The sequence below is a fragment of the Leucopleurus acutus genome (genome assembly GCF_964270905.1).
Source record: "Leucopleurus acutus genome assembly, chromosome: 3".
NCBI classification, from domain to species: Eukaryota; Metazoa; Chordata; class Mammalia; order Artiodactyla; family Delphinidae; genus Leucopleurus; species Leucopleurus acutus.
Genome location: NC_139145.1, coordinates 53,859,716 through 53,877,145, shown reverse-complemented (window position 1 = coordinate 53,877,145; position 17,430 = coordinate 53,859,716). Strand labels below are relative to the sequence as shown.

At 45.0% G+C, this 17,430-nt stretch overlaps 1 protein-coding gene across 2 annotated transcripts in view; it reads left to right on the top strand.

The window, feature by feature from the left end:
• The first annotated feature begins 1,366 nt into the window (after positions 1–1,366).
• Positions 1,367–17,430, top strand: part of SH3RF2 (SH3 domain containing ring finger 2) — a 124,172-nt gene continuing 108,108 nt past the window's right edge. For both annotated transcript variants that reach the window (XM_082837177.1, XM_082837176.1), the window contains exons 1-2: positions 1,367–1,557; positions 2,682–3,161. In XM_082837177.1, the coding sequence (XP_082693303.1) occupies positions 2,784–3,161 (378 nt within the window). In that variant the 5' untranslated portion in view covers positions 1,367–1,557; positions 2,682–2,783. The remainder of the gene's footprint in view (positions 1,558–2,681; positions 3,162–17,430) is intronic.

Genomic DNA, 17,430 nt, shown 5'->3' with positions numbered 1-17,430 from the left:
TCAAAACACCCTACATAAAAGAGAGATGAAAGAAAAAAAAAAAGAATTGAAAGTGATCTCTTGGAATTGACATGTATCCAAATTGGGCCCCTGTGCTTGGAGAACATATGACTTCATCTGCTCCATCCTAAGCTCCCCCCTGTTTTGAGCCTCACGCATGTTTGCTTTTTCAGAACTGACACAGAAGAACTTTGCAAAGCCTGTAAACCACTGTGATCTGTTCTCAGACCTCTTGCTTCCCTCTTGTGGTTTCCCCATGGAGTTATATCTAAGTACTTTCTTCATGATAAGGAATTGTCATCCCTGTGTTTGAGAGAGGAGATACAGTAAAAGCAGGGCACCCAGGATCTAGTCCCAGTTCTGCCCCTAACTCACTGGGTAACGTCAAGGAATCTCTCAGTCTCTCTGGGCACAGCTGCCTCATCTGCCAGAGAATTTGATTGGTCACTCTGGGTCATTATCTTTTGACTTCCTGCCATCCTAGATGAGGTTTAGCTCCCTCAAACATCTCTCCTCCCCTTAAAGTTGTATCACCATATGACATGGTGGTTGAGAGCCCAGATCACCAGCCTCTTGCTAGCTGTGACTCCTAGGATGAGTTATTTAACCTCGAGTCTCCATTTCATTCTTTGTAAAACGAGGGTAAGAAGAGCATAGTGTATCATTGGGTGGCTAAAAGGATTAAATGAGTTAGTGCAGTTAAAGTATTTAAAACCGTGCTTGGCACAGATAAGGGCTACACTACTCTGGTGCTACGTAATAATAATAAGATCATTATTACTTTATTGGGTAACTTTGTAGTGTTAAAAGAAATATACTATTGATAAATCAAGAAATAGAAGTATAAGCATTATTTGGGGCTATAAAAGGCTCCAGTGGGTAGGGTAGGGGGGACCCTGGACATTGCTTTTCCTTTTTCTTTAAGCCCTCCTGTGCTTTGACTTTTCAAGGATGTGTCTGGACCACCACAGTATTGTTTTTTTAATTTCAAAAGATTGAGCAAAAAGATCACTCAAGTCCCTCTCAAATCTCACAATTCAAGGACTGACTGTGATTTTTAAGGAACAGTATTTTTTAGGTGGCCGGTTTATCTTTGGTATCATAGCTACCGTTAATACGTTTGACGTTTTCAGGAAATCCTCAAAAAAGGTTAAAATAAACACAATCACCGGGGCATGTTTATAACTGAGTGCGTTTCAGCGTCTGGGAAAGGAGCGAAAATGAGAAAGGTGAAAATATAAACTTTGTAAATATTTGGCCTTATGAGCTAGCAAAATATTTTGCCCCCTGTAATCTCTTCCCAGAAATCGACTCCGTTGCACAAAGGAAGGATCAGTAGCAGTAAGCTCAGAGGAAAGCGCTGCCGGCGCCCAGCGCTGAAAGCGTTAACAGGGCTGAGTAAAGCGATCCCTGAAGTGAGTAAGGCTCGAGTTGTAAAAGTTTGCAAAGCAGCGGCGGCAGCAGCTCCCAGGGAGATGGAAGCCGGTCGAGGGAGCCTGGCGGAGCGGCAACCGAGAACCGTGCTGAGCTGAACTCAGCCGGGATTACAAACTCAAGGTTAGTGGCCCCCGCACACCTCCCCGCGCTGACATCTTTGGAGAGTTGTCTCAGGAAGGCCGGCGCCGGCTCTCAGCCTGGTGTGTCCTGTCTGCTTTATTCACCAGTGGGGCCGCCGGCTGTGGTGCCAAACCTCCCGCGAATGCGTTCGCCCAAGCCCTGGCGCTGTGAGGGCCGGGGACCTCTTCCCTGGAGACTCTCCTAAAGGGGAGACTTCCTTTCAGACATCCGAAAGGAAACTGTTTCTGGGACAAGGATGATTTTCAGAATACACACACACATAGGCGCACACACACACCTGTATGCGCTGCTCCATCTTGGTTCTTGCAGGCTGTGACCACAATCCAGAATTCCTATCTGCTTCAGTTGAAACTGAGAACCATTGTCAAAGTAACAAAACAGGCTGTGCAACTTTATCATATGGGAGGGCTATTGTCTCTGAGGCTAAGATAATCAAGGTGAGAAAAAAGAGAGAGGAAAGAAAGAAAACAAAAAAAAAGAAACTTCCAAGCCACATGGCCTGGAGTTGACAAAAGAATTTTTGAAAATTAGTTTCTAGTAGAAATGTTTCTTGTACATTGCTAGAACAAAATAATGGGGGAAGAGGTATTGTGAAGGAAAGAATTCTACAACTACATGAGATTCAGATACATTTATCTATGTAAACAGTTTGTTATAGTATGGTGCATAGCAGATAAACTTAAAAGAAGGGGGGAAAAGAAAGAGTAAATAGCTTCAGAGAAATTGCATCCTGAGGGGCCTTTCATTTGAGACCCAGATGGACTGCCTGAGGGCTTTCACCCTTGGAGCCCTGGCTGAGAGAGCGGGGTGGCTTTGTCCCCTCAACAGGCCAGTTCTGTTTCCCCCTCTTGCCTTGCACACGGAGAGGCAATGAGTAAGTAGCCAGTGGCCGGCCGTGCTGACAGCTCCCTCACGTCCGCCAGCAGGCAGGAGTCGAGGCTTATACCTGCTAGCACTGAATCAGAATGAGTCATCTGAAACTTGGGTGCGGGAGCAAAGTCCTTGCAAACTGCCTTATGAGACGCTGGCTGGATGTAGGTGGGATACACCTCTCCGAGCACTCACAGTTTTTTCTTCTCTTCCTTTCTCCTTCAAACCGGCAGGCATCCGGACACTGTCAAGAGGCAGTCTCTGCCCCTTTGGCTCAGCTGACCTGACCATGTGGACTTAGCCCCTCTGGGTCAGGACTGGAGTTTTAAAATAAAATGGATGATGTGACATTACTTGATCTTCTGGAGTGCCCCGTGTGCCTCGAAAAACTCGATGTCACCGCCAAAGTCCTCCCTTGCCAGCACACCTTCTGCAAACCATGTCTCCAGAGGATTTTCAAGACCCACAAAGAGCTGAGGTGCCCCGAATGCAGGACCCTGGTGTTTGGCAGCATCGAGGCGCTGCCGGCCAACCTGCTGCTCGTGCGCCTTCTGGATGGCGTGCGCTCAGGCCAGGGCTCGGGGGGAGGGGGCTCCCTCTGCAGGCCTGGCGTGCTGACCTCACAGGGCAGCAGGAAGAGCAAGACTCACCCCCGAGGTCTGCAGTGCAGCCCTTTCCAGCTGGTGCCTAACATCAGAATCCACATGGATGGGGTAAGAAAGATCTCATTTATTCCTACTGTGTCCACTTGGAGGTTGGGTTTGCCTGCACCAGCAGTTGGGGCTTCTGTTCTTTTAGTTACATTTCAAAGACCCCCTGCGGAGGATTCCCTGGGGATAAGTTTCTGTGGGTGGTGATCGTTGTACTGAGACTTGGTGGAATCCTGAGCCTATCTGATCCACCCACGAATGCTTAGATTGTTAAAGCTTCCCAGGTTCTCCCTGCTCCTCGTCCAGAAGGTGGTAGGACAAGGAAAGCTTTCTTGATTATATTTTTGGTCTTACATTTCTGCTGTTCTGAGGCCAAACCAGGGCACGGGAAACGCACAGAGGATGGGAAAAAAGAAAAACAAATCTAACTGCTTGTTGCTTTTGAGATCTCAAAGAAGTTTCCAAATGTCAGGTTTTGTTTGCATTTTACCCCGATCCATCTTTCCATTCCCAGTCATAAAGTGCCATGATGACAATGCTCATTCATAATGGTTCAAAGTTATCAAGACACTTAACTGCCCAAATTTCACGTGGGAAGGGAGCGTATATGTGGGTAGAGTGATTGACAGGAAAGGCTGGCTGTGAAGTACAATAGATGTGTGTAGGAGCCCCGCAGGTGTGTCTTACTTTACAAAATGAATAAAACATACACAAAGTACACATCAGAGGCTGCAATAAAAAAAAAATGAAGAGCCTCAGGAGAGCCCCAGGAGATCACCCAGTAATGTTTTTGGTGTTTGTAATGTGAATCGCTCTCTCCAGCCTTGTGGGCACATCCTCAGGACTCTATCTGACCTGGATGTGGGAAGCTGGGTAAAGGGACATTTCAAGAGAAGGACGTGGTCCTTGTGGCTCCAGGAGGATTATTTGCTGTCACCCTTGCAGTCAGTGTGTCCACGTGGACATGGCAAGCTGTGGCTTGGGTGGTTGGCATACTTAGAAAGTCTCAGTGGTATTCTCTGAAGTCCCACCTGAAGCAAGCTCTAACACTGGCAGCAGAGCCTCACGACTCCCTGCTGTGAAGAGCCGCAGAGGGTGGGAGGGTCTTCCCTGGATTCCTTCCCACTGAAGAAGAATAGCCTTGTGGTGTGCATTCAGAGCAAGTTTCTAAAGTATTCCTTCCAAGAGCTCACCCCTCCTCGGGTTCCCTGCACCTTTAAGCCACCCATGCAGTAGGGGTGTATGGAAACATTCCAAAATGAGAGCGGGAAGAAGCAGGGCATTGGTGTGATTTCTTCACTGCGGACTTTTTAGTGCCATTGGGCCTGTGTGCGTGAACACATTCCCGAAGAGGGCTTGGCGCCCTTGTTTAAGGCTCCTTATTAGCCCTAGGTCTAGTCATCAATCAGAATCCACAGGCCTGGAAAAGGCGGGGTCGGGGTTGCGGAGCAAACTTTCTGAGGCAGGCTGTGTTTATAGAGCATTAGGTTCTATCTTTGGTCAGCAAATCTCCCTTTGAATTCCTAAGACCCAGCAACCTCTCCCCTCCCTTGCGCTGCAAAGTCTGCAAAGTCCCTGCAGGGCAGAGTATCATCGATCACTCAGAGTGTCGGGGGACTGGGAGAAGGCAAGTCCCCTACCACCTTCGCATGTTTTTGTTCATGCTTTCATCTTTTTTCGATGTTGGCTATGTTGCTAAGAAAAGGTAGCAACAGATGGATCCACAGCTACCTACTTTTTGAACCACAGAGGATTCCCAGGCCCCTCCCGGCATAGGGAGTTGTAGGAACTAGAGCTGGTCCCACGGAAGAGACAGCCAGTAAGATGCTGCGTGTCCCTGGAACTCTTTCACAAGGACCTGTCACTTCAGACCAAGATGCCGGTGATGGGGTTGTGCCCATCCTCTGAGCTACACTGGAGTCCTGCCATGAGGCTGAAATGGAGAACCAAGCCGTTGAGGGCTCCTGCTTTCAGGCAGGACCTGGTTTAGTGAAGACTCTCTACAAGAGAGCAGAGCTGGCAGCCAGCCCGCAACTGCCCCTGTTTCTTTCATTTCCTGAGCCTACCTTTCTCCAAGTGCCTCGTGTCATCTCTTTTGCCTCTCTCAATGGGGATATGAACAAACTATTCCTGGATGTAAATACGGCTGTAATTCTGCAACCTGTTCTACTCCCCCCAATACAGCTACCTTTCCTATAAGTGTGAAAGCGATCACGTGTCCCTGGGTTCAGAGAATTGTAGATTATCTGGGAGGCCACACTGTTCTGAGAGGCGGAGTGATGGCCTTGCATCCTCAGTCAAACCCTCACCAACCTACTTGCCCTCTCAGCCTCAGTTTACCCAATCCAGTCAACACTTAGTAATACTTGCTACCCCTCTTCCTCCAGGATAGTGTAAAAATTATCTTTACAACCTACTCATAGCACCCTAGAAAACCTATGCCGTGTAAATGCAAAGTATCATCATTATCATTAATCTAAACTGGCTGTATGTCTTTGGGCAAGCCACTTAAGCTTGCTGGGTCGCAATTTAAAATTCTGTAAAATGGGAAAATGTATTACAAAAACGGAGAGCCACTGTGAGGCTTAACTAATGAGTGTTTGCAAAGCACTTTGAGATCCTTAGATGAAAGGCATTAGGAAGGTCGTTATCATAGTAAGCATTATTATTGACTGTTTAGTGTGCCCTGCCGTGCATGTGATAGCCCTTGCGGGAGAGTGTAATAGGTCTTATTATTGAACTTGAGGCTATGATGAGTCCAGGCCAGGATAATACTAAGTATCAAGTACTACCCTAATACGGCATAAATAACCTGTTGTCACAGGGTACCATTTTCTAAAACACCTCTTCCAAAGGACTCGATGTTAAGGTGGCACTCCCAAAGAGTTCATTTAACTTCCTGTCCAGCAGCTTTTTAAGCCCAAGGTCTGTTCTGCTCTCCTAAACTCATCAAAACCACAAGCTCATCAAGATGTTTCTGTTGGCTCAAAGAGGCCAGGTACTTTTTGTGCCAGCCAGTATACTAGGGTGGAACCAACAGTCACACTTCACGGTGCCAGCCCAAGAGACAAAAAAATAGTCCACTGTGCCTACCTGTCTAAAACCCTCCTAAGCCGATTGTGTAAAAAGAAAACTTGAGAAACGGCTGTAGGTTTCTACAGCACGCAATTATTTCAAACCAACAGGGGAGATGGACAGACTCCTGGAGGGCCCATGGCAGTGCAAATCCCATGGGCTCTTATTCCTTCCCGTACTGCAGGTGAGCCAGAGGAACTTTGCAAGCCTTCGAGAAGATTATGGGCTTCTGTATAGCTGATCTCTCTTCCTCCTCCATCTGTTATCCTTTAATAAGATTTCTGAATTAGAACAGGCAAGAGGGGCTTCCCTGGTGGCACAGTGGTTAAGAATCTGCCTGCCAATGCAGGGGACATGGGTTTGAGCCCTGGTCCGGGAAGATCCCACATGCCGTGGAGCAACTAAGCCCATGCGCCACGACTACTGAGCCTGTACTCTAGAGCCTGTGAGCCACAACTACTGAGCCCATGTGCCACAACTACTGAAGCCCGTGTGCCTAGAGCCCATGCTCCGCAACAAGCCAAGCCACTGCAGTGAGAAGCTCGTGCACCGCAATGAAGAGTAGCCCCCGCTCTCCACAACTAAAGAAAGCCCGTGGGCAGCAACAAAGACCCAATGCAGCCAAAAATAAATCAATAAATTTATTTAAGAACAAATAGAAAAAAGGCAAGAAAGCAGTGAAGATAAAATTTGCAGAGTTAGGTTTGAAAAATACCAGAATTCAAATCCTGATTCTGCCCCTTGATAGTTGTGTAATTTGGATGAATCACTTAAACCTCAGTGCCTCTAATTCCCCTTTTATAAACTAGAGATAACAGTAGTATCTACCTCAGCGCGTCAGCGGGGAGAAATAAATGAAACTGTTAATGTCAGTTAGCTCGTAGCGCCGCAACTGGTTCCTATTACAAGCTCAATAAATATGAGCTGTTATTCTTATTAAAGCAACTCAAGACTTTCCAGTCTAAATTACACAACATCTCCCACTCCCTTGTTAATCGAGTGTCCTCCAGAGATGGTCCTGGGTACCCTGATTTTTGGGTTGCTTTGTGTGTCTCCAAAGGATCTGGGGCCATGATTCAGGTGTGTGATTTCTCCCAGCATGCGCTGACTTGGCAGCTCACTTCCAAGACCCTTTAGGAGCAAGGACTTGATTCTAGGAGAAAACGTGCTACCCAGCGTCACTTCCCCAAATGGCAGGCTCAGCAGGACACCATACAAAGGGCAACAACCTGGTGCACCTCCGCAGCATCACCAGTTCCTCATTAAGGTCTAGCTTTCCTTTCCCCTGCATCTCTCTATCCCCAATACAAACGTCGCCGCCCTGGGCCTTGCAGGGCAGGACTCTCTCCCTTCTTTGTTAAACAACATGCCAACCACACACATTCCTGTCTCACTTGCCCTGTCTCAGCAAGAACACACCTGCCACCTACAGCACACAGACCAGGTGGCCGTGTCCTAGAAACTTTTTCAGCTGGTGTTGCAAGCAGCTGAGATGGCAAAATGAGGTCAGAAGGCACATGAGGGAATTGAGGCTGGGTAGAAACCAGAAGGCGCCCAGCCCCTTTTCCTGGGTTTCAGCTGCTGTGTCCTTCGGCAGAGCTGTGACACAGACGGTGGTTTCTGCTAAATTTACAATGGGACTAAAACCATCCCAAGCCCCTGAAAACAGCAGGCAGATGCCACTGGGTCAGCAAGGCCTGGATGCGGCAAGTGGAGGAAGACATAAAGGTAGGAGCTGAGGTTGAGAAGTCAGGAGACCCAGATGGTTCCCCAGATCCACCCACATATGCAAACCTTTTAAAAAACCACATGGCCCCAAACTGGCTTTGCTCCCAACCCTCTCTCCATGGACGTCCTTCCTAGTTACAGTTCCCTCCCTTTTACTGATTAGTGTTTAAGGATTGTGGTCAAATGGAGCTGGGTTTGTGCTGGGATTCAATTGCTTGTGAGCTATGAGGCCTCAGGCAAGTCACTTAACCTCCCTGACCTGCAGTTTCCATATTTGTGTAATGGGGATAATAATGGCGTACATATATCAGAAGGCTATTGTGAGATTAAAATGAGATAATGTATGTGAAAAGCTTAGTACAGTATGGTACATAATAGATGCTAATAAATGTTAAATAACAAAATTAACAATAGAGGAGAAAGCTTGGGGCATTGGATTTGCACCCACACATAAACATGCAGAGACTTCTGTTAAAAAATTAAGCAAAGGAGATAGCAAAAGGACAGGGGCTTCACGAAAAGACAAAACTATAGTGATGACAAATAGTGGTTTTCAGTGGTTACCAGGGGTTCTGGGTTGGGAGAGGATTATAAAGGGATAGCATGAGGGAATTTTATGGGATGAAGGGGCTGTCCTGTATCCTGTTTGTGGTGGCAGTTAAATAAATCTGTGTATGTGTTAACATTCATAGGAATATATACCAAGAGAACAAAAAGTCAATTTCACTGTATGATGATGTTTAAAATAATATTTTTAAAAATGAAAGGGAGCCCTTATGCATTTCTTTGAGTCTCTGCCTGATTTTTACTGGTCCCACTCTGATGTCCTTTCATCTCTGTGTGTACTGGGTCAATGCTATTTCGGAGAAGGATTTTACCATCATTTGAGTGATCAGGGTAATTCCTGCAGGTGGGCTTCTCTCTGTTTTAGCAAACCATTCTATTACCTGCTTCAGTTTTCTCATCAGTTAGAGGTATCTGGCCAGTAGACAAACACAGCGTTTTGACCCCCAGTGGATGGCCCAGGCAGATGGCTGGGATAGAAGGTTCTCCTCACTCAACCTCAATTATCCAGCACACGCGCTGGGGCATGTCACCTAAGGGATCAGTCAACGCATATTGTGTGTCATTTTGTTGCCTCTTAGGTTGTCTTCCCACATGTCCCTTCATACTATAAAAAGATTATGGAATGAGGGAAAGTGCTGTTCGGCCCTTGACTCAGAAAGAGCATCGTCATCCATCCCATTCCAGGCACCATTACATAGCTTTGGGCTTAGCTGGGCCCAGCCCACATACAGCTCTCTTCAATCTCATTATCTTCTCCCTTTCTTTCTTATCTTCAAATTCATGCTTATATGACAGTCTTTCACAAACTGTATTCTGTAAGCTATTAATGGATGTTCCATAAAACTCCAGGGTCAAACAAACCTGGACTGAAACAGAGCCAAACATTTTTTCTTTGCCGCAGGACTTTTCAGCACTTTTAGCACGCTAACGAGCTGTGAATCTCTAAGTGGTAGATAAGAAGAAGAAACGTTCCCCAAATTTCTGTAACAGTGATACTCCCCTCTCCCTCCTTTCATTAGTACCTTGAGTAGTGTTAATTGTCATGGAACAAATTTGGGGAAATGCTGCCTCATACTAATGCAGAGGTAGTTAAGCCCCCAGAGAGAACCTTTATTGTGGTTAGAGACTGTTGACTCATTCCAAGAAGAGTTTTAGGCAAGCTCTTGTCATTAGAAGATATTTTTGGAAAACTGTTAGAAACTCACTATCACCACCTTCTGCAGTATTTATTTAGCTTCTGTCAGTAGTCAGCTATAGGTACACTGGGAACCCACACAGCAAAGTAAAGATTCTACCTTCCCAGTGCTTACCGTCTAATGGTAAAACCAACTAGTTAGATACATGTGTCTAAGCATACATAAATAAATATATATGTGAACATATGTGTGTGTGTATATATATATAACATATCCCTGATTTAAAGATATTATCTATTGTAAGATATATTATTTAGTTATAGCTCTTAAGGGAAAAGAAGCATTACCATGTTAGATGTTCACTGTAAGATACATCCAATTTTAGAAATGTTAAGATATGAAAAAAGGAATGTCTTACTGAAGAGTACATGTTGTGTGATTCCATTTATATAAAATTCTAGAAATGGCAAAACTATAAACTATAGTGGTTTTTTGGGTAATGCAAATGTTTTATGTGGTAGATATAGGTTTGTCTAAATTCATCAAACTGTACATTTTTAAAAAGCTCATTTTTGGTATGTAAATTATAACCCAGTAAAGTGATTAAGACAAAGAAGCCTTAGACACAAAAGATGATGGTTTATGAAAATGTCAGGCGAGGAGGTGGTTCAGTTTAAGGGAAATGAAGTTTGGCCAATAAAAAGAAACTTCCTACAAAAAATAGGTGTTTTAATGGTCAGGAAGGACATGGTCAAGGAGTGAAAAAGCGGGGTCTACTCTGGGCATGTGGGTGCTAGGAAAGTCAGGGCAGGACAAGGATATCTTGAACAGAATGGAAGTTGGAAGAGAGGGAGAAGGAAACAGATGGAGTGGAGATGGGGTGACCTGTTACCTGCTTCAATACCACTGCTAGGAAGGCATGTGTCAGTTACTCTGTAATAAAGTCTCTCTGCAGCCAAACTGCTTACCTGTCATCATGTGGCCTGATGGATTCAGTGCAGCCAAACAAGATACCTCTGCTCCAAGCAGATGGCTGAGCTCACTGGGTAACTGAGCAGCAGTCTCCACTTCACTGGCAGACAGAGCCACTCTTTTCCACTGAAATGGTCAGGTTACCTGACAACCCTAGCATGCAGGAACACGAGCCAGAACACCCAAAGCAAGGAGTAGAACACAGGACAAGGAAAGACAAGTCCATCTGTCGTGAGCTGCTTCCTGCAGCTGGGGTCTGTGTCCGCCCCCAGGGTCACACCATTCTAGATCCCCAGGTCAGAAGCCAGGGCATTCAACAGACTGCTTCTAAGTGCCTGCTACATGCCAGGCTCTGTCCTGAAAGCTCACACCATTGAAAGCCCATACCAGGAATGCTCATGGTCTCAGACTCCAGGACTCACATAGCAGCTGAGTTCACCTCAGATCTCTGTCATTTTTCCAATCTTTTTTCCAAACACCAGCAGAACAGGCAACTTGTCCTGTGTCTCAATACTGTGCTTGGAGTACCCAGCCTACAACCTGGCCCAGATTAGGAACCCCCAAATATTTTTCGAATGGATGAATAAATAATGAATGTATTCATGTCTCCGGCAGACTTCATGGAATCATGGAATAACCCTTCATAACGCAGAAATGAACTCTTTATGGATAGAACCATGACAAAGCTATGTGAGGAATGAGCAGCTTATTACAGTAGGCATACTGAAATATTCTAGTTGGGAATCACCTTATTAAATACCTTTTTGGGTGACAAACAGTACTGTCCAGAAGACACAATGGGCCAGGTTCAAAACCACTTAGCTCATGAATTGCTAACCCTAAGAAGATAGGAAATGCCTCTCCATATATGGCCAAACTCCTGCGTCAGACACCACAAATTCTATGTGCTCCTTTGATCATGGGGGAAACACTTCATGTTGAGTTAATGTACACTTACTCCCAGGGATACCAGTGACAGAAAAGATGAGGCACTAGAAGAATTTGCTCCTGAGTTATGAGCTAAATTGACCTGGCCTCCTACATGAAGGGAAGGCAGTTACTTCAGGTAGGAACATGGCCCCTGCACCTCTCATGCTGACAAACGTACATCACACATGTATATAATGTATATAACATACAGGTTGCCATTTCAGCCATTTTTACGTGTATAGGTCAGTGGCATTAAGTATATTTACATTGTTTTGTAACCACCACCACTATCTATCTCCAGAACTTTTCATCATCCCATACTGAAACTCTGTACCAATTAAACAATAACTCCTCATTGCCCCCTGTGTGTGTGCGTACATGTATGTGATTGTATATATATATGTACATATACACACACATATTTAAAACTTTTTTCTGAGTAAGAGGAGGAGGTGTTTTAGTATCATTTTTAAAATATGTATTCCAGTTTTCTGCTGCTTCTGACCTTAGACTTCCAATGAGATAAGCAAACAAGATAATGCTGTGAGGGCTTCCCTGGTGGCGCAGTGGTTGAGAATCTGCCTGCCGATGCAGGGGACACGGGTTCGAGCCCTGGTCTGGGAAGATCCCACATGCCACGGAGCAACTAAGCCCATGAGCCACAACTACTGAGTCTGCGTGTCTGGAGCCTGTGCTCCGCAACAAGAGAGGCCGCGACAGTGAGAGGCCCACACACCGCGATGAAGGGCGGCCCACACTCGCGCAACTAGAGAAAGCCCTCGCACAGAAACAAAGACCCAACACAGCCAAAAATAAATAAATAAATTTATATATAAAAAAAAAGATAATGCTGTGATTCAGGACAAAGGCTCTTCATAAATGTATACTGGCTGTGTGCTTCTGGGCAAGTTACTTAGTAATTCTGAGCATCGCTGCTACAAAATGAAAATAGGAAACCTAACTCATAGTGTTCTTGGGAGGAGTTAACGAGGCGATTCTTGTAAAGTGCTTAGCACAGGGTCTGGACAAAGTAAGCTCTTAGTAAAGGTTAACTGTCTGCTTGCACTCATCCAGGTAGGTTAATCTCACAAAGTACTACTACACTGACTGCGGTCAGCCTGCCATTTTACTACACTGAAGACACGGGGGTAACGGTGATCGTGGCATCATTTGGAGGATAAGTCAAGATAATTCTTGTGAAGTTCTTAGCACAGGGCGTGACGCATGGTACTCCATGACAGTAAGTGTGAGGCATTATTATTTTTTCCTATGCCTCATTCATTCAACAAGCATATACAGGATGCCTTTTATGAGTAAGACCCTTTGCCAGGCTCTAGTGAAGAACAAAAGCAAATAAGATATGATCCTTAATAACATGTAGACATGGAAGAGACCCAGGAAAACTGACTAATTCACCAAAATGGCTGAAACCCTCCCTTAAAGAGCTCATGGTCTTTTGGGACACATCCACGTAAAGTAATAATTATGATGCGGTTAATAAATGTTAAACAAAGGACTTACTATGTCAGGCACTGGGTAAAGCACTTTTACCTACAGAATCTCACTTAAACTTAATTCTTTCTACAACCCACTGAGATAGGTGCTACCGTTTTCTCTACCTCACAGATAAGAGGCTTGTGCTCAATAAATGTTCATATAAGAAAACACAATGGGAGGAAATGGCTGCAGATCAAAACTGAGCATTCCTGTATTTGTGTTTGGGGCAATTGTCGAGGTTGCATTTTTTAAAATGCAAATGGTCTGATGCTTAACCATTCATAGACACCCACAACACTGAGGATTGCAGACCTCAGAATACACTGAGAGGCATGTACATTGGGTGGTGAGTCCTGGCATCATGGTCCCAATGCTGCTGGTTTGGGAAAATGTGCCTTTTGGCTGCCATTCCCACGCACAGCATGGAAAGCCAAGTGAAGAGGTGAGAGAGCTTGGATCATTCACTGTTACTCTTCCCTGAGAGGCTAACAGGAAAACTTTAGCCTGGAGACAGGAGGAATAAGGCAAATAACTCCCGGGGTGCCTGAAGCAAACCACCCCAGCTGAGGGTATCAGCCACCTGCCAGTGTTAGAGAAGGCAAGTATGGAACCATCTGCCTAACTGGGAAACTGGCCCACATGGCTGACTGCAACCCATCCTCTGGTCTCAGTGTAGGCTTCACTCCTCCAGGAAGTCAGCCCTCTGTCCCAAATCCCAAGCCAGCCGGCCATTTGTTCCTCCTCAGGCTCCCAGAGTCCCCAGTGCTACCCTCTGGCCTCGTAGCACACATAAGGTCCATGAAGTCAAGGAAGTGTCTTGTCTCCTCTGTACTCAGCACAGTGCCTGAAATGCAACCAGCATTCAATAAATATTGAAGTACTGAATGCATAATGTTGGCGATATTGCAAGACACTGCAGTTAGATTCAGAATCTTCAAGGCTCAGGAGCCCCTGGTGCCTCCCCCTGAGGCTAGAGGAGAGGAGACATCCCAGCCATCTTGTCCCCAGGATCCCTTCCAGCCCCTGTCTTGTTGACAAGGGTGTTTCTTGACTCAAGGCCAGGTGTGCTAGGAATGGCACGTAAGTGCTTGCAGGGCATTCAGAGGTAATTGGGAGGTGAAAAAAGAAGTCAGAGCAGAACGGAGCCAGAGAGAGAGGAGAACACCGACTGACTGGCAGGCGCCGCCCTCTAAGCAGGTTGCCCTGGATTTGCGGAATTGAGGATGATACGGCCGCACACATAGAAGTGTTTTATTTGGTTGCCAAGGCAACGCAGCAGAGTCAGTGGGCATGGAGCAGGAATAGATCTCTGCAGAGCTGTGTTCCGGAAGGGTGATTGGCTGTGATATTAATGAGCTGCCTGGATAGGAGAAAGGCAAGGCTGACATAAACCTGATTTGGGACTTTTGCTTAATAAACAGAAATGGCAGAGCAATGGAGGGGCAGAAGAGAAAACTTCTCTTTCTGGCTTTCTGGGGAAGCAGGAGAGGTAATCTTCTGGACTTCCAGTTTCTCATTGTAGTGCTTCCATGCTTGAAGGAAGGCGGAAGGGGATGATTGAAGAACAAAAGGAGATGGCAGCGTTTTCTTCCCCTTAAGAGATTATAGAAAGGATGCAGAAGCCCACATTTTAACAAAAAGGACATTTTCCATCTCCTCCTTTTACTTCCCTTTGTGTGAGAAAGGAAAAGAATTTGCTGTTAAACATGTTTCTTTTTATTTTGTTTTTATTTTCTTAAGTTGTTGGAACACTAAGATTTTTTTTTTCACGATCATAAAACTTTGTGATTGAGAGAGGTCCTGGGTTTTCTAACTTCTCCTCTACTTGCTGTCCCAAAGCCTCGAGAATCAGGCAAACGCCAGCACGCAGAGTGCTTGGCCCGATTGCTTGGGCAAGGAGGGTGGGACCAGAAGAGAGAGAAGCCAGACGGGAGGTGGACATTATTAATTTGCACCTTAATGACTACAACTGTCACATAGCACACACCATGTGCCAGACACTGTGTGAAATAAGCATGGTTTTCTTGAGTTCTCCCAACAGCCTTTGGAAGTCCATGGTGTTCTCTCATTTTACAGTTGAAGGAACTGCTAGGAAGTGGCAGAGACAGGATTTGAACCAGGTTTGCCTACATCCAAGGACTGGGTTCTAAACGAGATCAGTCAGGGTGACCAAGACAAGTATGGTGTTCCCTTGGCACCTCAGGGAGCCCTGCACCACCTGCCATTGCTGGTTGGTTCCTGTTGGCACCAACACCACCATTCTAATATGGTTGAGAAGCCTTCCAGAGCGTGATGTAGTCTGTAGCCCATCCAACTCCATGAGCACGATATGCTGTGCACCTGGTCATAAATTTAAGGGTTTAAGTGGTAGGAATGAGTCTAAGTGGATGGAGAGGGAGACAAGAGAGGAGGAAATGGAGCCAGAGAAAAGAGGAGGGTAGGGATAGAGAAAGGCAGGAAAGACACATGGGAGATGTAGACGGGCAACAGAAAGCAGGGAGGAAGGAGGAGGAAAGGGAGAAGCTGATCAAGGAAGCAAGTGCTGGGGGGAGGACTCCTTGGGGAGATATGTTATCAGGAGATATGGCAGGCTCTGAGCCGGAGCTGGTCTGCTTTTCTCAAAATATAAACAGAGTTAGATCAAAATATTTATGCTCCATTCCTTTCGGAAACCTGTCATTGGGATAGGCAGAATGGTCTATTAAAGGTGGAGAAAAATAGAGCCTGAAATTCAGGAAAGTCAGCTTCTAATCCTGTCTTAGCTGAGAACCAGCCTGGTGACATGAAGTGTATCTGAGTGCTTAGTAAATGTAAGCAATCACTATGGCTAGAAAAAGTCTTAGATTCTCTGAGTCTCAGAATTCCACTGTCTCAAATATTTTACAGAATATGCAAATGATACAGAAGTATTTGCATTTATGTTTTTTTTTTAATCTATATAAATTTAAAGATTTTCAGAGAAATAGTTACTGGTTTTGAACCCTTATGGTCTTCACAGGCCTGGGCTAAATACCTGCAAAAGCTTATTGAAACCACAGAGCAACATTGTTTAACAGCAGAGGAAATTGAGGTTCAGGAGTAGAGAACTGAGTCGCTTGCCCAAAGTTACTTGTGTAGACTAACTCTAAGCCCACATTGTTTTTTTTAATTTTTTAAAATTGAACTATAGCTGATTTATAATATTGTGTTAGTTTCAAGTATACAGCAAAGTGATTCAGTTATATATATATATATTTTCAGATTCTTTTCCTTTATTGGTTATTATAAGATACTGAATATAGTTCCCTGTGCTATACAGTAGGACCTTGTTGTTTATCTCTTTTATATATAGTACCTTGTATCTGCTAATCCCAAACTCCTAATTTAGCCCTCCCCTACCCTTTCCCTGTTGGTAATCATAAGTTTGTTTTCTGTGTCTGTGGGTCTGTTTCTGCTTTGTAAATAAGTTCATTTGTGTTATTTTTTAAATTCCACATATAAGTGATATCATATGATATTTGTCCCTCTCTGATTTACTTCACTTAGTATGATAATCTCTAAGTCCATCCATGTTGGTGCAAATGGCATTATTTCATTCTTTTTTATGGCTGAGTAATATTCCATTGTGTATACATATCAACATAGCCTCTTTATCCAGTCATCTGTCGATGGACATTTAGGTTGCTTCCATGTCTTGGCTATTGTAAATAGTGCTGCTACGAACATTGGGGTGCATGCATCTTTTCAGATTAGAGTTTTCATCTTTTCCAGATAAATGCCCAGGAGTAGGGCTGCTGGATCGTACGGTAACTCTATTTTTAGTTTCTTAAGGCACCTCCATACTGTTCTCCATAGCAGTTGCACCAATTTACATTCCCACCAAGCATGTGGGAGGGTTCCCTTTCCTCCACACCCTCTCCACAAGCCCACATTCTTGACTATCGCATTATGCTACCCTGCAGCACAGTAGCTCTGCTTTCCTTGTGCAAAGAGTATATGTAGCACGTATCTTTTGTATTTATGAACGTGGCGTTAGTAACTTCCTCTCAAGTCATGTTACCTGTGTAAATCTTGTCACTCCAGAACTACATGGTACCAACCACATGTGCAGGGGCTGAGTGAGTCTTCTAATTCCTTTGTATTCTAGAATCTCACATCTGCAGGAGATCTTAAGGTCCTCCAAACTAGCCAGCCACTCTCCTATGCTTCAGTCCTCTTTGACTTCCCACAGAGACACCCACTTGACTGTTGCCTTCAGAACTCCAGTGTGGGGGAGTTTTCTGTGCCTGAACCTAGTCTATTCCCTCCATTTCTTGCCAGCAATCTTAGAAAAGTCTTTCTGAGATTGAGCCACACAAAACACACCTGCTCTCTCTTTCCATGGAAGCCTACAGGTCTTTGAAGGCAACTCTGGAGGGTTGCATCTTATTTTTGTATTTCATTTTCAA